The sequence below is a fragment of the Anarrhichthys ocellatus genome, unplaced genomic scaffold (genome assembly GCF_004355925.1).
Source record: "Anarrhichthys ocellatus isolate YVR2014 unplaced genomic scaffold, GSC_Weel_1.0 scaffold1, whole genome shotgun sequence".
Classification (NCBI taxonomy): Eukaryota; Metazoa; Chordata; class Actinopteri; order Perciformes; family Anarhichadidae; genus Anarrhichthys; species Anarrhichthys ocellatus.
The window spans coordinates 6903989-6922063 of NW_022280031.1; the positions used below are offsets into that span (position 1 = coordinate 6903989).

General features: G+C 40.0%; 2 protein-coding genes across 2 annotated transcripts in view; both read right to left on the bottom strand.

Moving 5' to 3' along the window:
• Window positions 1-135: 135 nt before the first annotated feature.
• Window positions 136-5065, bottom strand: parp3 (poly (ADP-ribose) polymerase family, member 3). The gene is made up of 11 exons (XM_031850161.1): window positions 4847-5065; window positions 4367-4569; window positions 4114-4239; window positions 3711-3890; window positions 3399-3537; window positions 2384-2607; window positions 2118-2273; window positions 1923-2009; window positions 1664-1841; window positions 1406-1549; window positions 136-1076 (listed from the first exon to the last, which is right to left on the bottom strand). The coding sequence occupies exons 2-11, from the start codon at window positions 4550-4552 to the stop codon at window positions 907-909; spliced, it is 1590 nt and encodes a 529-aa protein (XP_031706021.1). The 5' UTR covers window positions 4553-4569; window positions 4847-5065; the 3' UTR covers window positions 136-906.
• A 1922-nt stretch (window positions 5066-6987) lies between these two features.
• grm2a (glutamate receptor, metabotropic 2a) overlaps window positions 6988-18075 on the bottom strand; it is a 33186-nt gene continuing 22098 nt past the window's right edge. The window contains exons 3-6 of the mRNA XM_031850149.1: window positions 14474-15311; window positions 11950-13013; window positions 7964-8141; window positions 6988-7437 (exon numbers count right to left, since the gene is read on the bottom strand). Of these exons, the coding sequence (XP_031706009.1) occupies window positions 7364-7437; window positions 7964-8141; window positions 11950-13013; window positions 14474-15311 (2154 nt within the window). The 3' untranslated portion in view covers window positions 6988-7363. The remainder of the gene's footprint in view (window positions 7438-7963; window positions 8142-11949; window positions 13014-14473; window positions 15312-18075) is intronic.

Consider the following 18075-nt stretch of genomic DNA (forward strand, 5'->3'; position numbering starts at 1 on the left):
CAACCTTCTTTATTGATTTACTTGCAAATATGCAATACAACGTGTAGTACTAGGCTCCTAAAGTAGCAAGTATACAAAAGATTGAAGTCTTTAAGCTAAACATCCAAAAGGAAAAACATTGTAACAAGTTGAAGTGGAATTTAAAGTTTATTTATGAATTGTTGGTTCAAATAATGTCTTAGTGCAAAACTGTCGAGGCAATTACATTCCAAAGCGAGTTGCTCATTACTGACACCATATGGTGGCATTCATAGCATATAAGACACATAAGAGCCTCCGGGCAAGATTGACCAAGCTTTTCATGACGTACATGTTACATTACTTTGCATAGCAGAAGCACTTTCCTTACACATTAGATGTGCAACAAATAGCACTTTAAACTTCTAACTGTAAACATATCTATGCATAGAGTATCCTTTTACTTTTGGTCCACTATACCACATTAGTCAAAATGTCTTTAACTGCAATGACATGCGGTAAAGCCTTCCTACATGTCAAAGATATCTTCTCGTAGAGGGACAGATCTATAGAAGCGTTACCACTTGGATTAAATAATGCAGTATGTCAAAAGTAAGCTACTCAGACTAGAACTGAGTGACATTTGAAAACAAAACTGTGCAAATATCTAGAGGCATTTTAAACACTTAAAGAAAAAAACACATACATTAAGTCAGCAGTTATAATGGAAGTGCAGTCTATCGTGCTCAGGCAAGTTTTACAGTGTGCAAAATATAAGGCACAGAAAAGTCCTTTATGAATCATGGTAGGGACAGATGCACAATAACTGTAATTCTAAATAAAATGATCATATTAAATATAGATATATGAAACAGCACAGCCAAGCCTTTTAGAAGCACCTTATATAGAGGGAATGAGGAACTTTGCTTCTTTCCTTGAGTTGACTTACTACATGTTAAGCTCCAGCAGGTAGCGGAGGCGACACTGGCTCTCTTTATAGATGAGATATTCGCTGTTGTAGAAGTGGCTGTCTGAGAACTGGGGCTGATCTAAGGGCTTACCCTGAGGCACAGCAACCTTCTTGCCCTCAAGGGTGATGTAGATGTCCTGGGATGGATCTGAAAACATAGGATTTTGCATATTTACCCCCCCAAAAAAAGCTGTCACATTATATAATTTAACAAATTCAAATCAAGTACTTTTTTTTAACAATATTGGGGAAACAAAATGAGCAAAGATGATTTGTTTTGGAATGACATGATCTTGAACCTTAACGGTTTCTTTTTGCAAGTTGAGTTACTGTTGTGCAAATTAAAAATACAGCAGAAACAGCTTTTTCCCCCCACAGTTTCTGATAGACATGTGGCTCACTCAACATATTGTCGGTGAACTTGAGAGTGAGATTTATAAATTGTTTTGTAAGAGTAAAATTGAAGAAATATTGTACCTGGCTCCACTGATCCTCGTGCCACCACACTATCATAGCCTGCAGGAGCCTTTTTCAAGGAGCTGTTGTCTTTAGTGATGGTGCATTCTTTGCCGAGGGCTACTTCACTCAAAAACATCACTCCAGTGTTTTTAGAGGTGCGCACTTAAAATACATGGCAGAAAAATGGGACATTTTAAACATCATCTTATGGCTGTAATTGCAATCAATGTCATTATTATTTTCCTCTGCATTCCCTTTCTTTTCATACGTCCTCACCGTAACCTGCAGACTTGCTGTTTTCAGATGCAAAATAGATACCGCTACCAACACGGCCTCCTGAATGTGGCATTATCCTCAGACCGCTCTTCAGGATAGCTGCCACCACCGCTATGTTTGTGCCATGCCACAGCAGACGGCGGTTCTCCAGACCATCATTCTGGCTAAACCGTTCTCCCTGCAATGTGCAAAGCATGTGTTAGGTCACAGGACTTCGGTCTCCTGTATCACACTAAACAAGATTGACTCCAGTTCCTACCTCTGTCCCTCGATCAACGTCCCAAACATTGACAATTTTTGGTTTACGATAGCTACCTGAAGTCGCTTTCAGGTATTTTTCTATGATCTTTGAATGAGAAAAATATAGTATTGGTGAACAGGAGGACAACATGAATAGAAGATGATCTGACTGCTTTGTATTTACTGAACCATATTATTACTTTTGACACGGTACCTTGAATGTTTCTGAATCCTTGCTCGTTAGTTTGAGGCTGCATTTGAGAGAATTGTAGTCCTGGTCTAGAGGGTGAGGAACTATCTCTATCATCTCTTCCTGAGCCTTTTCAGTCTCTGACTTCAGATTCTGGGCAAGCTCGATGTCAGCCAGCACCTTTACAGAGCATGTAAAAGCAGAGTGACTCTATGACTGAGAAAACAGCATAGAAAGGCCGCTCATTCCCACATATTATCTAAAAAAAACATAAATTATTATTATCTTACCATAAGCATCTCTTTCTTCCTCTCCACAACCTCTTTGTCGTCGATTGTTGGCGGTCTGGTCCGGCCAAAGTTGTGTGGGATTGTGGTGAAGAACTTTGAGGAAAGTTCTTCCAGACGTTTCTTTCCGCTTTTTTTGTTCATTGCAGCCTCGATCTCCTCCAACACATCAAAGCCCTTCGCAATCTGGATTTTGCTGAGTTTACCCAGAGGCATCTTCTTGATATCTGTGTAACATCCACAAAAACAAGCAAAATAATAACACAAATCAGAATAGTTATTATGTTTTCTTTGTTTTTGTTCTTGTATTTTTCCTATTTCAAGGTGCAGATTGTTACTTTAATTACTTAAAAACATTAGAAAAAAAAATTCTTAGCAAAGCTGAAGACATGGACCAGCTATTCTGTTCAAAATGCTGAGATAAGGTTACGCAAATAAGAGTAAATGCAGACTTCACCCTCTCTTTGTGGCAATGATCAATCATTTACATGTCACATTCTGCACTCTTTGATCTCCAAGGAGCACTGAAATCAAGCTTCAACTACAAAAAGCAAAGAGAGTTCGGAATTAGCACCCCGTTTAGGGTTGCAACTAATGATTATTTTCATTGTCAATTAATCAGCAGATGATTTTCTCAATTAACCGATTAGTTGTTTGGTCTATAAAATGTCAGAAACAGGGAAATATGTTGATCAGTGTTTCCCAAAGCCCAGAATGATGTCCTCTAATGTTTTGTTTTGTCCACAATTCAAATATTTTCAGTTTGCTGTCAAAGAGGAGTAAAGAAACCAAAAATGTCCTCATTTAAGGAGCTGGAATCAGAGAATCTTGACTTCTTTCTCTTAAATACGTAAACCGATTATCAAAATAATTGCCGGTTGATTTAATAGTAAACAACTAATCGATTCATCTTTGCAGCTCTAATCCCATTTAGTGCAACAGGCATTCTAGCCCAGTGACCTTTTGCGGACTGCACAAACCTGTTTGTCTAATGGTTGGTAAACTGAGGCACACCCACCTAGGTTCATAAATTCCATTGCCTCCTTAAACATGTCATTGCTGAAAATGAGTTCGATGAGCTTCTTGGTAGAGTCGTCAAGGGTGCAGGCTTCTACATTTGTAGCGACTTTAACAGTCTTGCCATCGACAGTCTCCACCTAGAATATCAATAAAGTACAGCCAGTGAGATTTTGTTAGAGCCGATACCGAATATAAAACGATTTTCTCTGATGAAGACCGTCATGGACGGTGGTAACTAAGTCTATGAGATGATACTTCTAGGTTTCATATTCATTGCTCTTTGTTCCTGTGAGATGTACATGTGCGTTACCTTGACCTCAGCATCCTGCTCTCCATCCACCTCGATGAGGGTGTACTTCCCAGGGGAAGACACAAAATTCGACCGATCGCTCCAGTTGTTCTTGGTCTTGTCCTTGAACTTTTTCTCAAAGTCCTTGACAGCCTTCTCGGGCTCATTAAACTTGTTAAGTTTAGATTGTCCCACTTCCCCCTGAATTTAGAGTAGAGACAAGGCAATCTGCTGCATTTACCAGAATGAAACACACTCACAAGAGCTGAACAAGGATCCAGCTCGGACTCAAATAGATGTTTTCATCCCAGTGTACAAATACAGTCGTTGCTAATATTTCAAATATAATAAATAGCTATAAGCAATAAACAGAATTAAGTACAGCAGGTATTTTAGAAAGGAATGTGTTCCAGGACAAACTTACCACTCTACCCCATCTGTTCCATGTATAATAACTGTTGTTTTCTTTGACAACTTGAGCGACATAAAACTTATTATTGTTCTGTCCAATGTTGGTCTGATTGAGCATGCAGTCATAGTCCTCATGTACCTGGGGAAAACAATACAGAACAGTTTTCAAATTGTATCTTTCTCCTTAAGTATGATTGCATAACATTCTGCGATTTGTCCTCATGTAATTGAGTATATATGCTAATGTTATACAGCATTTCTCTTACCTCTGCGGAGCTTGTCAGTGAGCAGTACTCATCCACCTTCCTCTTGCCTTGTAGCTGTGGCCCTGCGGCCAGAAGGGCCTCTTTTGCAGAGGTGAATGCATCCTTGGGCTTTGGTGTCCCGGGCTCCTTTTTCACCTTCTTGCCACCTGCCTTGGCAGCAGAAGCAGCTCGTCTCTTTGGTGGCATGATCCTGGCAGAACACCCTGCAGAGAAACTTGCCATGTTAGTCATCTGGGCATGATGCCTGGACAAGTTCAGACATGCCGCCACTTAGCAGCGACCCCTATCTGGCTGTTACTCAAACACAAATGAACTCTCCATGCATGTACTTACTGGGTGATTACCAAGTTGTCACTATTTACTGCCACAAGTATTAGCAATTCACAACAATGCAAGTGTTGCTTTGATGTGGACCAAGGAAGCTATATAGTGACTCCCCAGTTTATCTTGAAGACGACCTCAATCGAAGCTGTAACTCACCTTTTAACTTGTAATAGTATCAGCCGGGCTGGGAGGGAGGGAGGAAAGTAGACGGAAAAGACAAACACCGTCTCCTCGCTGCTAAAGCTGTCACCGGGATGACGACAAGGGAGTAAACTGTCTGCCTCAGATTATCGGGAAGTTTACAGACACTTTACAGGCAGAGGAAGAGGCGGAGCTCCGCTGCATCCTGTATTTTGCTCTTCTTGCTGCTGCCGGTAAAGTCCAGCTACCGCCACCTAGCTTATTCCGTCATGTATTGGTCTTACAAAAAAACACAACAATAATAAGAATAGAAAAAGAATAACAGGAATAATTACAGTAATGATAAAATAGTGGCAATTTAGTTCATTCTCTATTTTGCCGCTCATGCAGTTTATTTCTTATTTTTACTCTTTTAAAAATTTAAAACGTTTTAAGAAAATTGAAGCATATTTTATACTTTTTTTAAATTTTTTTTACAGTAAGTTTATCGTGCTAACTAAATTCACACAAATAATCCGCAGTTCACAGTTGAGGATGTATGCTTTGGTATTTTAAAGAATAAGATCAATAATAAGAAAATAAATTGTTGTAACTTCATCTCGCCAGCAGTTGGCCACAAACAGATATGTTTAAACTATTATTCGTTAACTTCAAAGACATCCTATTGGATTGAGAGCCTACTAAAATGTTTACCTGCCCAGTTTAGTTCAAAGTTGTTGTTTTGCAGATTGAACAGTAAACTGAAAGGAGATATGACGATGGGGTCGCTATTGAGCAGAGTAACAGAATCAAAAGCGCGTGCTGTATCTGAAGATGAGAGAACAATGTTGTCTCTCAGGCTAAAAGAATACATCTTTGTTACACGTTATTCTTACATTCTAAATATTATGTCATACATAAGTATATTTATTGTAGGTCCCAAAAGGAATGAAGAAGGAAAAACTATTCTATGACCTTTTCTCTTCCTCTTCCTACTCTCATTGTAATCGCTGTTAATTCCAGTGTAAAGCTAAACTCCCTATATGGTGCCTCTTCTTCTTTAATAATAAACTTAATGTGCAGCTTTTTTTCTGTTAAATGCTCAAAAACACCAAAGAAGACAACTCAGAAGTGTGATTAATAATGCAAAGCTTGGTAGTGTTTGTGTTCAAAGTGCATCTTCAGCCTTTACATATAAAGGTTGACTTAGTAAGGTGGCGTTCACCTTTATACACAAGTTGATACTTTTGTTGTTACAATCACAGCAAGGAGTTGTTGCAGTACATTCAGTTCCTGGTTTATTTAATAACGGTAGTTTAATGATGGCCACTGAGCAGATCTAATAAGACAATGCTTTGACTATCTGTCCCCTTCCTCCATATGCAAATTCTCTATTTACAGCAAGCCCCAGGGCTGCCTACATGCTGCAAAGTGCAAGATGAAATCAAACCATGTGGACACAAGATGGCAGTGTTAAATCACAAATGCTGCACAAGCCTATTTTCCAAAGCATCTGCCTCATGTTGGTCCCAACTTCTGTGTGTGTCCTCAGACAGCTTTGGTGGATTTGATCCCATATCAGCAGATGATATTTGTGCTGGAAATGTTCATTAGAGACTGTTTGGTTTTACAGATGGTGTAGATTGAAGCTGATATATATTAGACAGCTCAGATTTCAAACCCAGACTGCGTCCAAAATGAATTTGCATTTCCATCATCATATATTTTGAGTAATCAAGGAACTTTACACAAGTCACACATGGCTTTCTATTAGGACTGTGGCTCAGGAGGTAGAGCAGAAGCTTCCACTCATCACACAGTTGATGGTTGGATCCCGGCTCCCTCTGTCCTCATGTTGAAGTGTCCTTGAGCAAGACGCTGAACCCCAAATTTACTCCTGATGGCAGCCATGGCAGCTCTGTCACCGTCATTGTACGAGTGGTGTGAATAGGTGAATGGGAGGCAAAGTAAAGACGTGGAAAGGGATTTGTGCTATGAGGTCGAAAAGCACTATGTGTGCAGTTAATTCAGTATATTACAGATATGTATCTGCTTGTAACAATGTCGAATGACAACATGTTTGGTAAATGTGTGCAATGGTTATTCCATTTTTCTTTTTCAGTGTCAGGATAAGCATCTCATGATGATGTGCAAATAAACAGTCAAACTATATAGGTCATTTTGGTATTAATAAAAAACACATTTTATTTACATAAATTACAAGAAAGCACAAACTGGTTCACCAAAGTCTACATTAAAAACGTCTTGTATATATTACATTTAACAGATTTACTATAATTTACTCCATTGTTGCATGTAGAATCTTCAATAAAAACGAGGGCTATATGCGAGTTTATTGGCATCTCATTTCAAATCGCTACGAGTCAAAGAACAAAATAAAATAATTGGGACATTGTACTCACAGCACTTCGAGGACAACAAAGTCAGGACGATCATCTGTATGACCTCTTTAATATCTGAGACACCTGATTCAGGACTAGTGATTATATATAACTCTGTTTACAATGCTTGGTAAAGGAACTCAGCTGACGTTCACAAGGAGGATGTTGTGGAGTCCACCACCTCTCGTCCGTTACACACTGTTGGAACAACATTGGAGGCTGATGCTGCAAAACGTTAAAAAAATAAGTTATTTTTGATTAAACAAACAACATAGCTACAGAATATAACATATTCCACATGGCCCTGCTAATCCTTTCTCACTGAGCTACTCTACTGCTTACAGATGAATCAGCAGTATGATAATCAAGTAATGAATTATATGAAATTAAGTTACGTGTGTTAACATCATAATTTCACTTAATTATTCTGAAACATTGTTTTTTTCCCCCCAATTTATGGAAATGAAAGAAAGATTCTGTATCTTATGTGGTGGAAATGTTCCAGCTGTTTGTTTAATGGAACAAAAGAGGCACAGACAACCGGTTCATCCCTTCTTTTGGTTTGCCTGATCTGAACCATTTAAGGTAAAGAGAATACAACGGCTAGTGTTAGAGGTGTGGCAGAAACACTGAAGTAGTTGTGAATGATGTCATAACGTCACATCTCAGTTTAGTTTTGAGTAATGTGTTACTGTTTTTGGCAATGAGCTTAGCAATGGCTGCAAAGATGCTGTTGTGCCTCAGGTGGTACCTTGAGAGAAAGTGGAGCCTGGGCCAGTGGTGACGCTGAAGCGGGTGGTGGCCACTCTGAGAGTGCAGACGTTCTTCTGCGGCTGGAACAGGATGATGTGGACCTTTGGAGCGAAGAGGCAGCCCAACACCACTGACCCACTCAGACTGACTGAGATGCACATGGTGGTTGTCTGCACCTGGGGAAGGAAAGAAAGGAGAGAATTTCACAGATGTTACTCAGTGATACTCAGTCATTTGTAACAGAAAAAGAAACACATTTCTAGATTGCCAGAATGTTGAAAGAATTCCTAATCACCATCAAAAGCACCTCCTAATTTCACACCAGTGCCAGCATTCATATATACACACAGCTCGAGTGTTAACATTGATATTTTCAGAGACATTTTTTGGGGGTAATTTAAGTGTTGGTTCATCCATAAAGCTGACAAGGCGCTGGCAGGGGGAGGTTCAAAACAACCAGAAGGTGTTAAAATAACTCTACTGGCATATAAGCATTGGATCAGGCTGAGGGCCATTTTGCTCTACAACAACATTCATTTATATTAGAAAGGGGCTCAGTAGTCAGAAAATAATTAATTGAGATGAAAGACATCTTTTGTATTTCAGAATAAAAGTCAGGTGCAACAGAGGAGGAAGGAGCTGGCTAACAGCTGGGATTGCTAAAGAGAGGTGTTAAACGATCTTCTTATTTCCCTGTCAATCAACTGCTTAACTTTCCCTCCTGTATCCCCTCACTCGCCCACATCTTGCCATGTGTCACTGGTCTGCTCTTTCATTTCCAGTCTCCGCACAGATTTCTTTTTTCTTTTCTTGGATAACAGGATACAGCCCAGCCTCGTGTGGCGTGTAGCAGGTGCATCCTATTTTCACAAGGCACAGCAGGTGTCTGTTTTCACCCTGAATGATAATGCTAGTATTAAAATAATGTGGGCACCAAGTATTGCACTGTGCACACTGTATAAACACCCATTACTTTAGGCAGGCATGTAAGTGACACAAAGTGAGTTTATCAATTTCTTTTTAAAGAATATTGTTTAATTATCTTATATAAATGTTTATAAATGTCTTACTCTCTTGCAATACATAATTACTAGTTACTGTAATATTATTCAACAATAGATGACACATTATATGAATATAGGGACTAACTGATTTATAGATAATTATTTAATATTCATATAGTTGATAAAATAGTTTGCAACATAGCGGTCACTGACTGACTGTTGTAGTGTACCATGTAAATATGAAACAAGTACATCACTGAATTAATCTCTGTATTTTGACATGTATTGGAGGTTGCCATGTGCAATAAATTCAATATTAAAATACACCTCATGTCACCTCTGAAATACAGCACACACACTAATGCGTTTAAGTCCTGTGTTGAGATGTTAATTTAAATAAATCGACCATTAACTCTTTTTCTTTACTGTCTATCTGACCTGTATATTGGATACGTGGAATAGTGGTAATATACAAAGGAAAAGTGACAGTTAGTGCCTGATAATCTGAGCATCAGACTCCTCTACTTAATTCAGAAATTGTTTTGAATAAAACTGGGGACAGAGCTGCATCGGAATGACCTGTTAAGTGATTTTAATAATTCACAAGATGTTGCTTTGGAAGAGCAGAGGACAAGGAATCTGCCTTTGCAGTAATATTTCTCGAGATGAGTGTGGAGAACAGGATGCAGAGCATAGCTACTATGGTCTCTGCTTGTTCCTGTTCACTCTTTTACTATATTTTACGAATACAGCACTGCTGCTTCAGATATAAATAATGTCTGCTGTTTTCAGGTAGCTTTATTCCTCCAGAGAACCTCACAGTGGAGATGAGATTCCTCTTTTTATTGGGCTTCGTGCTGTACCCATATTGAAAAGCTTTATTTGATGATACATCAACAAGTCAGCCTTGGTAGGTCGACATGGACGTTGAATTGATAAAACCCACAAATCATTCACTGATGTAAACCAGAATGGGATTTGCTGAGAAGTGTAATGATGTTGTTAATCTGTGATTAGACATATGAGTGAGGTTAATGAGCATGTATTGTAAGAAAAAAAAAAAAGAATACTTGATTCCCACTGTTTCATAAGCTGGTCTAGATAATGTGCCGCTCTAATTGTATTTCCTCCACTAATGCACTAATGCTAGATTTATTCCTGTATATTCTGTAGAGCGGGACCTCCTGGTTTAACTCCTTTGTTTAACACCATGAGAGATGATACTGGCACTAAAACAAAAACTGAAATACTCAATGCTAAGTCAAAAGAGTTTAACTGAAGGAGATTGAAAATGATTTCGGAAAGGTTGGTTCCCAGACAGATGTTGAAAGGATCTGTTAATGTGACAGGCAGCGGTTGTACAGATCACAGGCAATACTTTTCTGTATTTTCGTAGTGTTTGTAGCCTTCAGTGTTTTTGTAGAAGTGCTGTGTGTTTAATCAGTTGTGTTTATTGCTGAGATGAGATGACCAGCGCTGGCATATGAGGAGAGCCCTCTCCCTTAGGGTGCATAGAACATCTTCAATATTTCATATGATAATCAAATGTGTTATTCATGGCTCTGTAGTATTTAGTTTACTTTAACATTTCATGACAGACCACAATCAAATCTGTATCTGTTATTCAGCTGGAGATTTGCATCAGAAGTGGTGTAAAACTAGGAGAACACAAGAGATTTGTCCCTCCCAGTGAAAAACTAGAGACACTGTGCCAAGTCAGTGGCTTCAGTAATTATTTATCGGTCAAAGGGGAGCTCTGCGTCTAACTGATGAGCCCATTCTGGCTGTGAATTGCTCTCGTTGCCTAGAGGGCCTGGAGGAAGGGTTCCTCTGAGCCTCACTGGAGTCCCAGGACAGAGGGCACAGCTGGGACTCAGCATCCCAGTCTTTCACACTCCATTCCACACAGCTACGCACAGGGACACACGGGGACGTTCAGTCCTCATGGTCTTGCGTTCCTGCTCCATGTTTCTGCAGAGGCAGATGTGTCAGGGGATTCCTCTGTCTATTTCTCCCTTCTGCCTCTCTCTCGCTGTTGACATCCCAGAGGAATAAATGCCCACGACTCAGGCCACCCTTTTCTCTGAAGTTCCATCACTTCACTGTACAGCATATTACTGTGTCTACAGATCACCATCAGCATTCATTCAGCACGCAGGGTCAGAGACTGAACCCTATCTATCTATCTATCCATCCATCTAATGTTTTTTTCCTCATAAGTAAGTCAGTGTGGATTGGTACTAGGGGAGATTTACCTTTACGTAAATTAGATGCACTATTGTGGGTGGAGTAGTTTCAAATAAATTATTTCCAGGCTTACTTTAAGTTTAGTTGCAAAAATGCACATGGTGAAGGGATACAATTACTTCCTGTGAAGGAGCTGCTGTGTCTTCCCTCCATTTCACTTGTTCATTTTAACCAATGATTGACTGTTAATGTGTCATTTGTTCCTAGAAAACCTAGAATACGTGTTGTCAAAACACTGCGTAAATTATACCACCACCAGAGCAGGGTTGTTGTTGTGGGGAGACTAAGACATTAGGCGGGCTGTTACACTTCTCCATGACTTGAGCATCCATATTTTATAATTTACTCTCACTGCATTAATATTTAAACTTTAAAGGTAAAATAAGGCTGTTAAAGTTGCTATCTGGGGAGCACCTGAAAATCTTTACTATGCAGGTAATTATGAAGTATTAAAGCAATGCAGTAATAGAGAATATATATTTCAAAGAGCCGTGGGCAAAACAGACACGGCTGACTGCTGAATCAATACTAGCTGACATTAGTTTGTGATTTCATGCATACAAAATCAAATTGAACACCAGAAGAAGTCATTATCTGCTAGGATAGTCTTCTCAGATTGAGACCCTAAAGCTATTCGAACAAAAGTTGTTGTGCAAATTAACATTTCATTGATATGAGAAACGTGTTGTGATTATTATGTGCTCACTCGTGAAACAGGTGTAACTTAACTCACCCTGTAGTCACTGGCAGTAACGTAGAAGATAGGCTGGAAAGCCAGCCAGATGATGCAGGTGGTGTACATGGTGAACCCAATGAACTTGGCCTCGTTGAAATTCTCGGGGCATTTGCGGGTCTTGAAGGCGTAGACAGTGCAGAGGATAATGAGGATGCAGTTGTAGGTGAGTGACATGAGCATGCTGGAATCCTTGCTGTTACACTTGAGGGTGACCACGTCTCTCCTCTCCGGGCTCACTTCCTTTCTCACCCCTGGGGTCTCCACCAGCAACCAGACCACCACCACCACCAGTTGGCAGGAGATCAGACCACCACAGATGGCAACCTGGGAGGCCGGGCTGATGAATCGAGGCCGCTGTGCTCCATCCTTCACCCCGCTGAAGATCCGAGCAATGCGATTGGTCTTGGTTAGGAGGGCTGAGTAGCACACAGCAAACGAGGTGCCTAAGCCTAGCCGACGCAGTGTACAAACTGCCGTGGACGGTTTGGCAATGTAGATGAAGGTCATGCTATAACACATCAACACTCCCAGCAGCAGAATGTAGGAGAGCTCACGGCCACTGGCCTTCACCACGGGTGTCTCATTGTGTTTAAGGAAGAGGCCAATGACGAAGAGCGTACACATCATCCCGAGAAACGAAATGGTGACGGGTCCAATGGCCCAGGCATCTTCCCAGCGGATGTACTCCTCAGGCAGATCATAACAGCCTGTCAGGTTGGCCAGGGGCCACTGTCCAAAGCTGCAGTCAGCACAGGTGAACTCATCCTGCAAATACTGGTAGGACTGACACGGGATACAGATCCAGCAGCACACATCTCCAGGCTGCATACTCTTCACCTCGTTCTTCCTGCAGGGGTCACTACACTGGGAGGTTGGGGGAACCTGCCCAGCCCAGGGGATCTGGCTGGTGTTCAGGATCAAGCTCTGAGCCCAGTAGCCGACATTACGGTAGACATAGCGTCCATCTTCTTTGTGGTAGTGGAAAATATTGTAACGGCCGAGGCTGTCACCGAAGGCATCAAAGCGGACTACATTCTCGGTGTCTGGTGGACGAAATGGCGCTGAAGGTGAAGAGAAAACAAGAGATTGTAAGACAATACCAGATATAAGGGGGTCATTGTATAGCAAGTGCAACTACAATATAAAAACTCAAAGTAAAAGCAGAAATATCAACATTTGTTAAATTTGGGACATACTGTTTTGGAGTGACAGGACTGTGGACTATAGAAACAGAATAGGAGTAGGACATTAAAATGTTTTACGTGGTAATTTGACTCGTTCAAAAGAAAATGGCGATTGCTGTTTATTTTTATGATCACAACACACATCGGTTGGGGCATAAAGTGTTGTTGCAGCTCGCCGGGATGAGAGTAGACGCAGCTCCAGAGAAGAATGGCCGGAGAGTTAGCTAGTAGCTTCCGGAGCTACAGAGATTGAAGCAGAGGTACCGATAGACCCAGCAACCCACTAACCAGCTGCTGTGCTCATTTTCTGTAACCAGTGTAGTGTTAAAGCACAGCGGATTTAGCAAGCTAGCTAACTAGCGGACTGCAGGCTAGTTTGATAACTCCACTATTTGCTTTTTGCAACCACAAGTGACATGAGAGGGTGGAAAACATGGACAACTCCCAGACGAGACAACTCTGTGATAGCGACCTGTCAATCACAAGGTAGCCATGCACTAAAGCGTACTCTGCTTTATTGTCTATTTTACTCGGGATCCTAATTGAATAAATGAACATCATGCTGTATTGAAGAAGACTTGAAAACTAGCGATTGAGACCATATACTCCTGTTTACCATGGTAATGAATTAAGTGAGCAGTAGAATCATTTTTTTCATAGATTTCTATTCAATCAGACTTCTTTTGAGTAGTGAGTAGTCTCTCCCTTATGGTATAGTAATACAAGTTGAGGGCACATCCGTATTGGCTACACTTTTCAGACCTGAAGGTTGCCACCTAGTTGCAATGTCAACGGTACACGTAAAAAAAGCCACTGCTCTGACAATATATACATTCATGATCATATATGATAATACAGTCATTACATTTACTTTCATTTGTTAAGAAAAAATGATTTCTGCATACGTTTAGGATATAGTGCCAAAAGAGCTGCAACTGACAATTATTTTAGTTATTGCTTAATGTGCTGATCACTTTCTCAATGCATTGAATTTTAAAGAATAGTGAAAAATCCAATCCAATCTGACATTCAGATTTACTATAATATGTGGAAAAAACTAAAATATCAAATCTTGAATTTTGAGAAGCTGAAACCAAAAAAATGATTGGAACAATTAATCAATTATTAAAATTTATTTTATATGAATTGGTACAATTAATCGAAATTGATATAACCTAATTTAGCAGCATGAGCAGGCCTGCACTTGGGGTAATTAACTTATATTATATTGAGGCTTTATACAGATGACAGAAGAACAACAAAAAAACAGGAAACATGAATATTCATATCTGTTAAGCAACACTGTAATAATACTAGTTCATTAAGATTTTACTCACCCTCAAACTTGACCTTGAGAATGTAGTCCCTGTAAAACTTCCTGCCGTTGCCAGGTTTAAGAGCCTCACACACCTTGGTGGAGTTTGGGCATAACGCCTGTCTCATGTTATGTAAGGCAGCAGCCATTGCATAGACAGCATTCACTACAAACATGATCTTGGATTCTGGCTGAAACTGAGCCTCGCGCAGTGAGTGCTTCCCACAGCCCAGATCATGGAGGTTGCATTGGAACTGGTTTTCCCAATACTCTCTGAACCAGGGATTCCTGGTGTTGTTATACGGGTGCAGGGCAGTGAAGTAGTCATTAAACTGGGGGATCGGATAGGAAGCCAGTTCGATGGTGAACGCCCCGTCGGCCACAGCCTCACTGCCTCTCACCACACTCTCCTGCGCTCCCCAGCCATCACTGGCCACCCAGGTGAAGGAGACATTCATGCGGTTGGCTGCCACCAGCAGCTCGCGGGCGTCTTCGCTGCGCGTGAACAGGATGACCACCTTGGCGTTGGACTTCTGCTGCAGGGAGCGGATCACGTTCTCGTAACTCCAGCGGCTCATGGAGCGGCTCACCTTGGCGGAAGTGGCAATGCAGATCTGGCGGGCACGAGCCTCCTGCTGGAAGGCGTCAATGCCAGTCTCACCATAGTCCCCTTCTGAGGCCACCGTCGATACGTACGTCCAGTTGAAGTGACGCAGGATATCTGCCATGGCCTTGGCCTGGTAGAAGTCAGGGGGCACGGTGCGGGCAAAGAAGTCATAGCGGGTCTTGTCGCTGAGCTTGGCACTGGTGGAGGCATAGCTGATCTGAGGGATTTGGAAGAGTCGCAACAGGTTGGCCACCTGGAATAAGCAAAAGACACTATAATGATTATGTTTGGATCAGTCCTCACATGGTATCAATAAACCGCCAAGGGTACTGTACGTTTTAATATGCATACCATTATGAAATATTAGTTGGAAAACTGGCAGTTTCCCACAGAAAGTATACATCTGTCAACTGTGGGATTTTTTAAATTGCTTATCATTTTATAAATTAATATAATTGGCTACCCATGTGTTTTTCCCTGGCAGATGCAATTAGTCTCACCCCATTCAGTCTCTAATTTCTTCACTGGATCCGTGCTGGGTCTTTCACAACTTAACTCTCCTGCTAACTGAGTGGCAAGATCCTGCATTTAACAATTATTGGGATTGCCAATTTACTGTTCTACGAAAATGAACGCATTTTCAGGAAGGTCTTGCTCTGCTTTGGAGAGGAGAGAGAAGTGGCAGGCAGAGACAGAGAGTGGTTGAGGGCAGGGATTTGAAAGTGAAAGGAAGTCAAAGTATCAAAGAATCTTGAAACTTTGCATTTTCTGTGTAATCGGTTTTGTCAGTGTCGGGACACTGCGCACAGTGTGCAGAAGCAGATTTTGCTTCAGGCACTTCTGTGGAAGCCTGAGGGTGAGCCGGTCTGATCATTAAAAAGGATGCCAACCTAAATGTGGTTGACTTTAATGCCAGCTCTCACACCAGCACATTCATGGCACAGCATCTTGAATACCAATGCATCATTTCTGAGAAAATCAAAGAGGAAATTCGCATTCAAATGCAGTTTAATTCATCAGTTTAATTTACTGCCCAGAATACACTTTTACATTAGAACGTGCTATTTTAGTGGTATGTTAAAAAAAAAAGAAGGTAATTCCATCTTCTCTCTTTTACCCAAATACTTTTCTAATTGTTATAATAATGTATTACTACAAATTATTCAGTTGTATAGGAGAAGAGTGTGTGAACTGTTTACAAGAAGCCTTTTCATTTATTTCAAGGCAGATCAACCCTTCCAGGACAATGTTATAAGGCCCACCATCTCAGTTATATCTGTGTCTTGAAAATCAGCCAGCAGTTTCTAAATTTTTGGAACTGTAATATAAGTGTCAGTTTATATGATTATACCTCACCTTATTTGTATGATGTATGATGAATAGTGTGTCTGAAATACCTTTTATATATTTCTCTCTCTAATATATATGATGTAAAAAAGTTCTTAAAAGCCACACACAGCTATTTAAACAAGTTCTTCTGGCAGCCTGTGCAAATTGCAGATGTCACAAAACTGCTAAATTATTTGATTTGAAGGGAGTGCTGACTAACAGCTAACATATTTCAAATACAAACCAAATGCACCACACAAACAGACAGGTCAAGCAGGATAAACAGACACTTCATTGAAAAACAGAGCAGTACACTGACATATCACAATAAAGCTTGTGTGATATGCCTCGTTGGATATTAATCATGTGGTCTTTTTTATTCTGCAGGGTCAGAGAGATGAATATTAAATGAGCCAATGGACCACTAGATTTATTGGAATTAATGTGAGAGGCCGTTTCACAGAAAAATTAAATGCAACAGCACAATCAAGCTGGACTCAGGTTTTTTTTTACCACCACCCAAACAATGTCAGAGAAAATGTTGAACAAAATTACCAGTTCGACATAAGAGATATTGCTTACTCGCCCGTGGCGGAGCAACTGAAGACGAAATGGAAATCGAGATTGTTGAAACACATGAGTGAGCATTTCATATCAGTTAGAAGGTTGCCTTCCCCTGAGATTTTCAGGTCAGCTGGAGAAACCCTGATTATGCAGATAAGCTAATAACCACATTTCTACATAAACCTGCCCCCCTTTCTTAAAATGCCTTGACAGCCTTTCTCAACATATGGCGAAACAGCTGGCAGCAGCAAATTCACACTCTTAGGAAGAAATCAGAATATGATCTAAAGTGGCATGTAAACACTATATGATTAATCATTTTCACGTCACTCAATTCTATGTTAAAAAGTGCTAAACCAATTCCCGGTCTGATCATTTATCACAAGGGTTTTCTTTATAATTCCCTCTGACTGCATGTGAATACTTTTCATACCAAAAGATGTTTAATATTGTGGCCAGTCCATGTCTTGGATTTAATTGTGTGAACTTCAAGTGAACTAAACTATTCTTTGCTTTCAACATCCACAAATATGTCACACAACAAAGCATTCAACAACTCTCACATAGACACTATAATAGAAGAATGGATGAGAAAAAAGGGTAAAAAGGGGATTCATTCTATCATCATGTCATTCCAAAAAATGCCAAAAATATTTTCTTTAATTTCTCATCTGACTTCAAATTATGTTCAGAAAATAGAAAGTATTATGTTTGAGGAGCTTTGCCTCAATAGGATAAAAGTTCTTAAGTCGGAGTTAAAAATCAGAAATATCTTTTCCTTTTAACTATAAATAAAGAATAAAAATAAAAAGACATGAAATACTCTGTTGCAAGCATTCAATCACTTACTTAAGTAAAAGTACAAAAGTATCGGCATAAAAATATGCTTAAAAGTACCAAAAGTAAAAGTATTCATAATGCAGAATGGCCCATTTCAGAATAATATATATTATATTATTGGATTATCATTATTGATGTATTAATGTGTTCATCACTTTAATGTTGCAGCCGGTAAAGGTGGAGCTCATTTTAATTACTTTATATACTGCTGTGTAATTTGATCTATAATGATAAATCTTCATTTATTAGCTGGTATACTTTATGTTAATAATCTAAATGTGCAA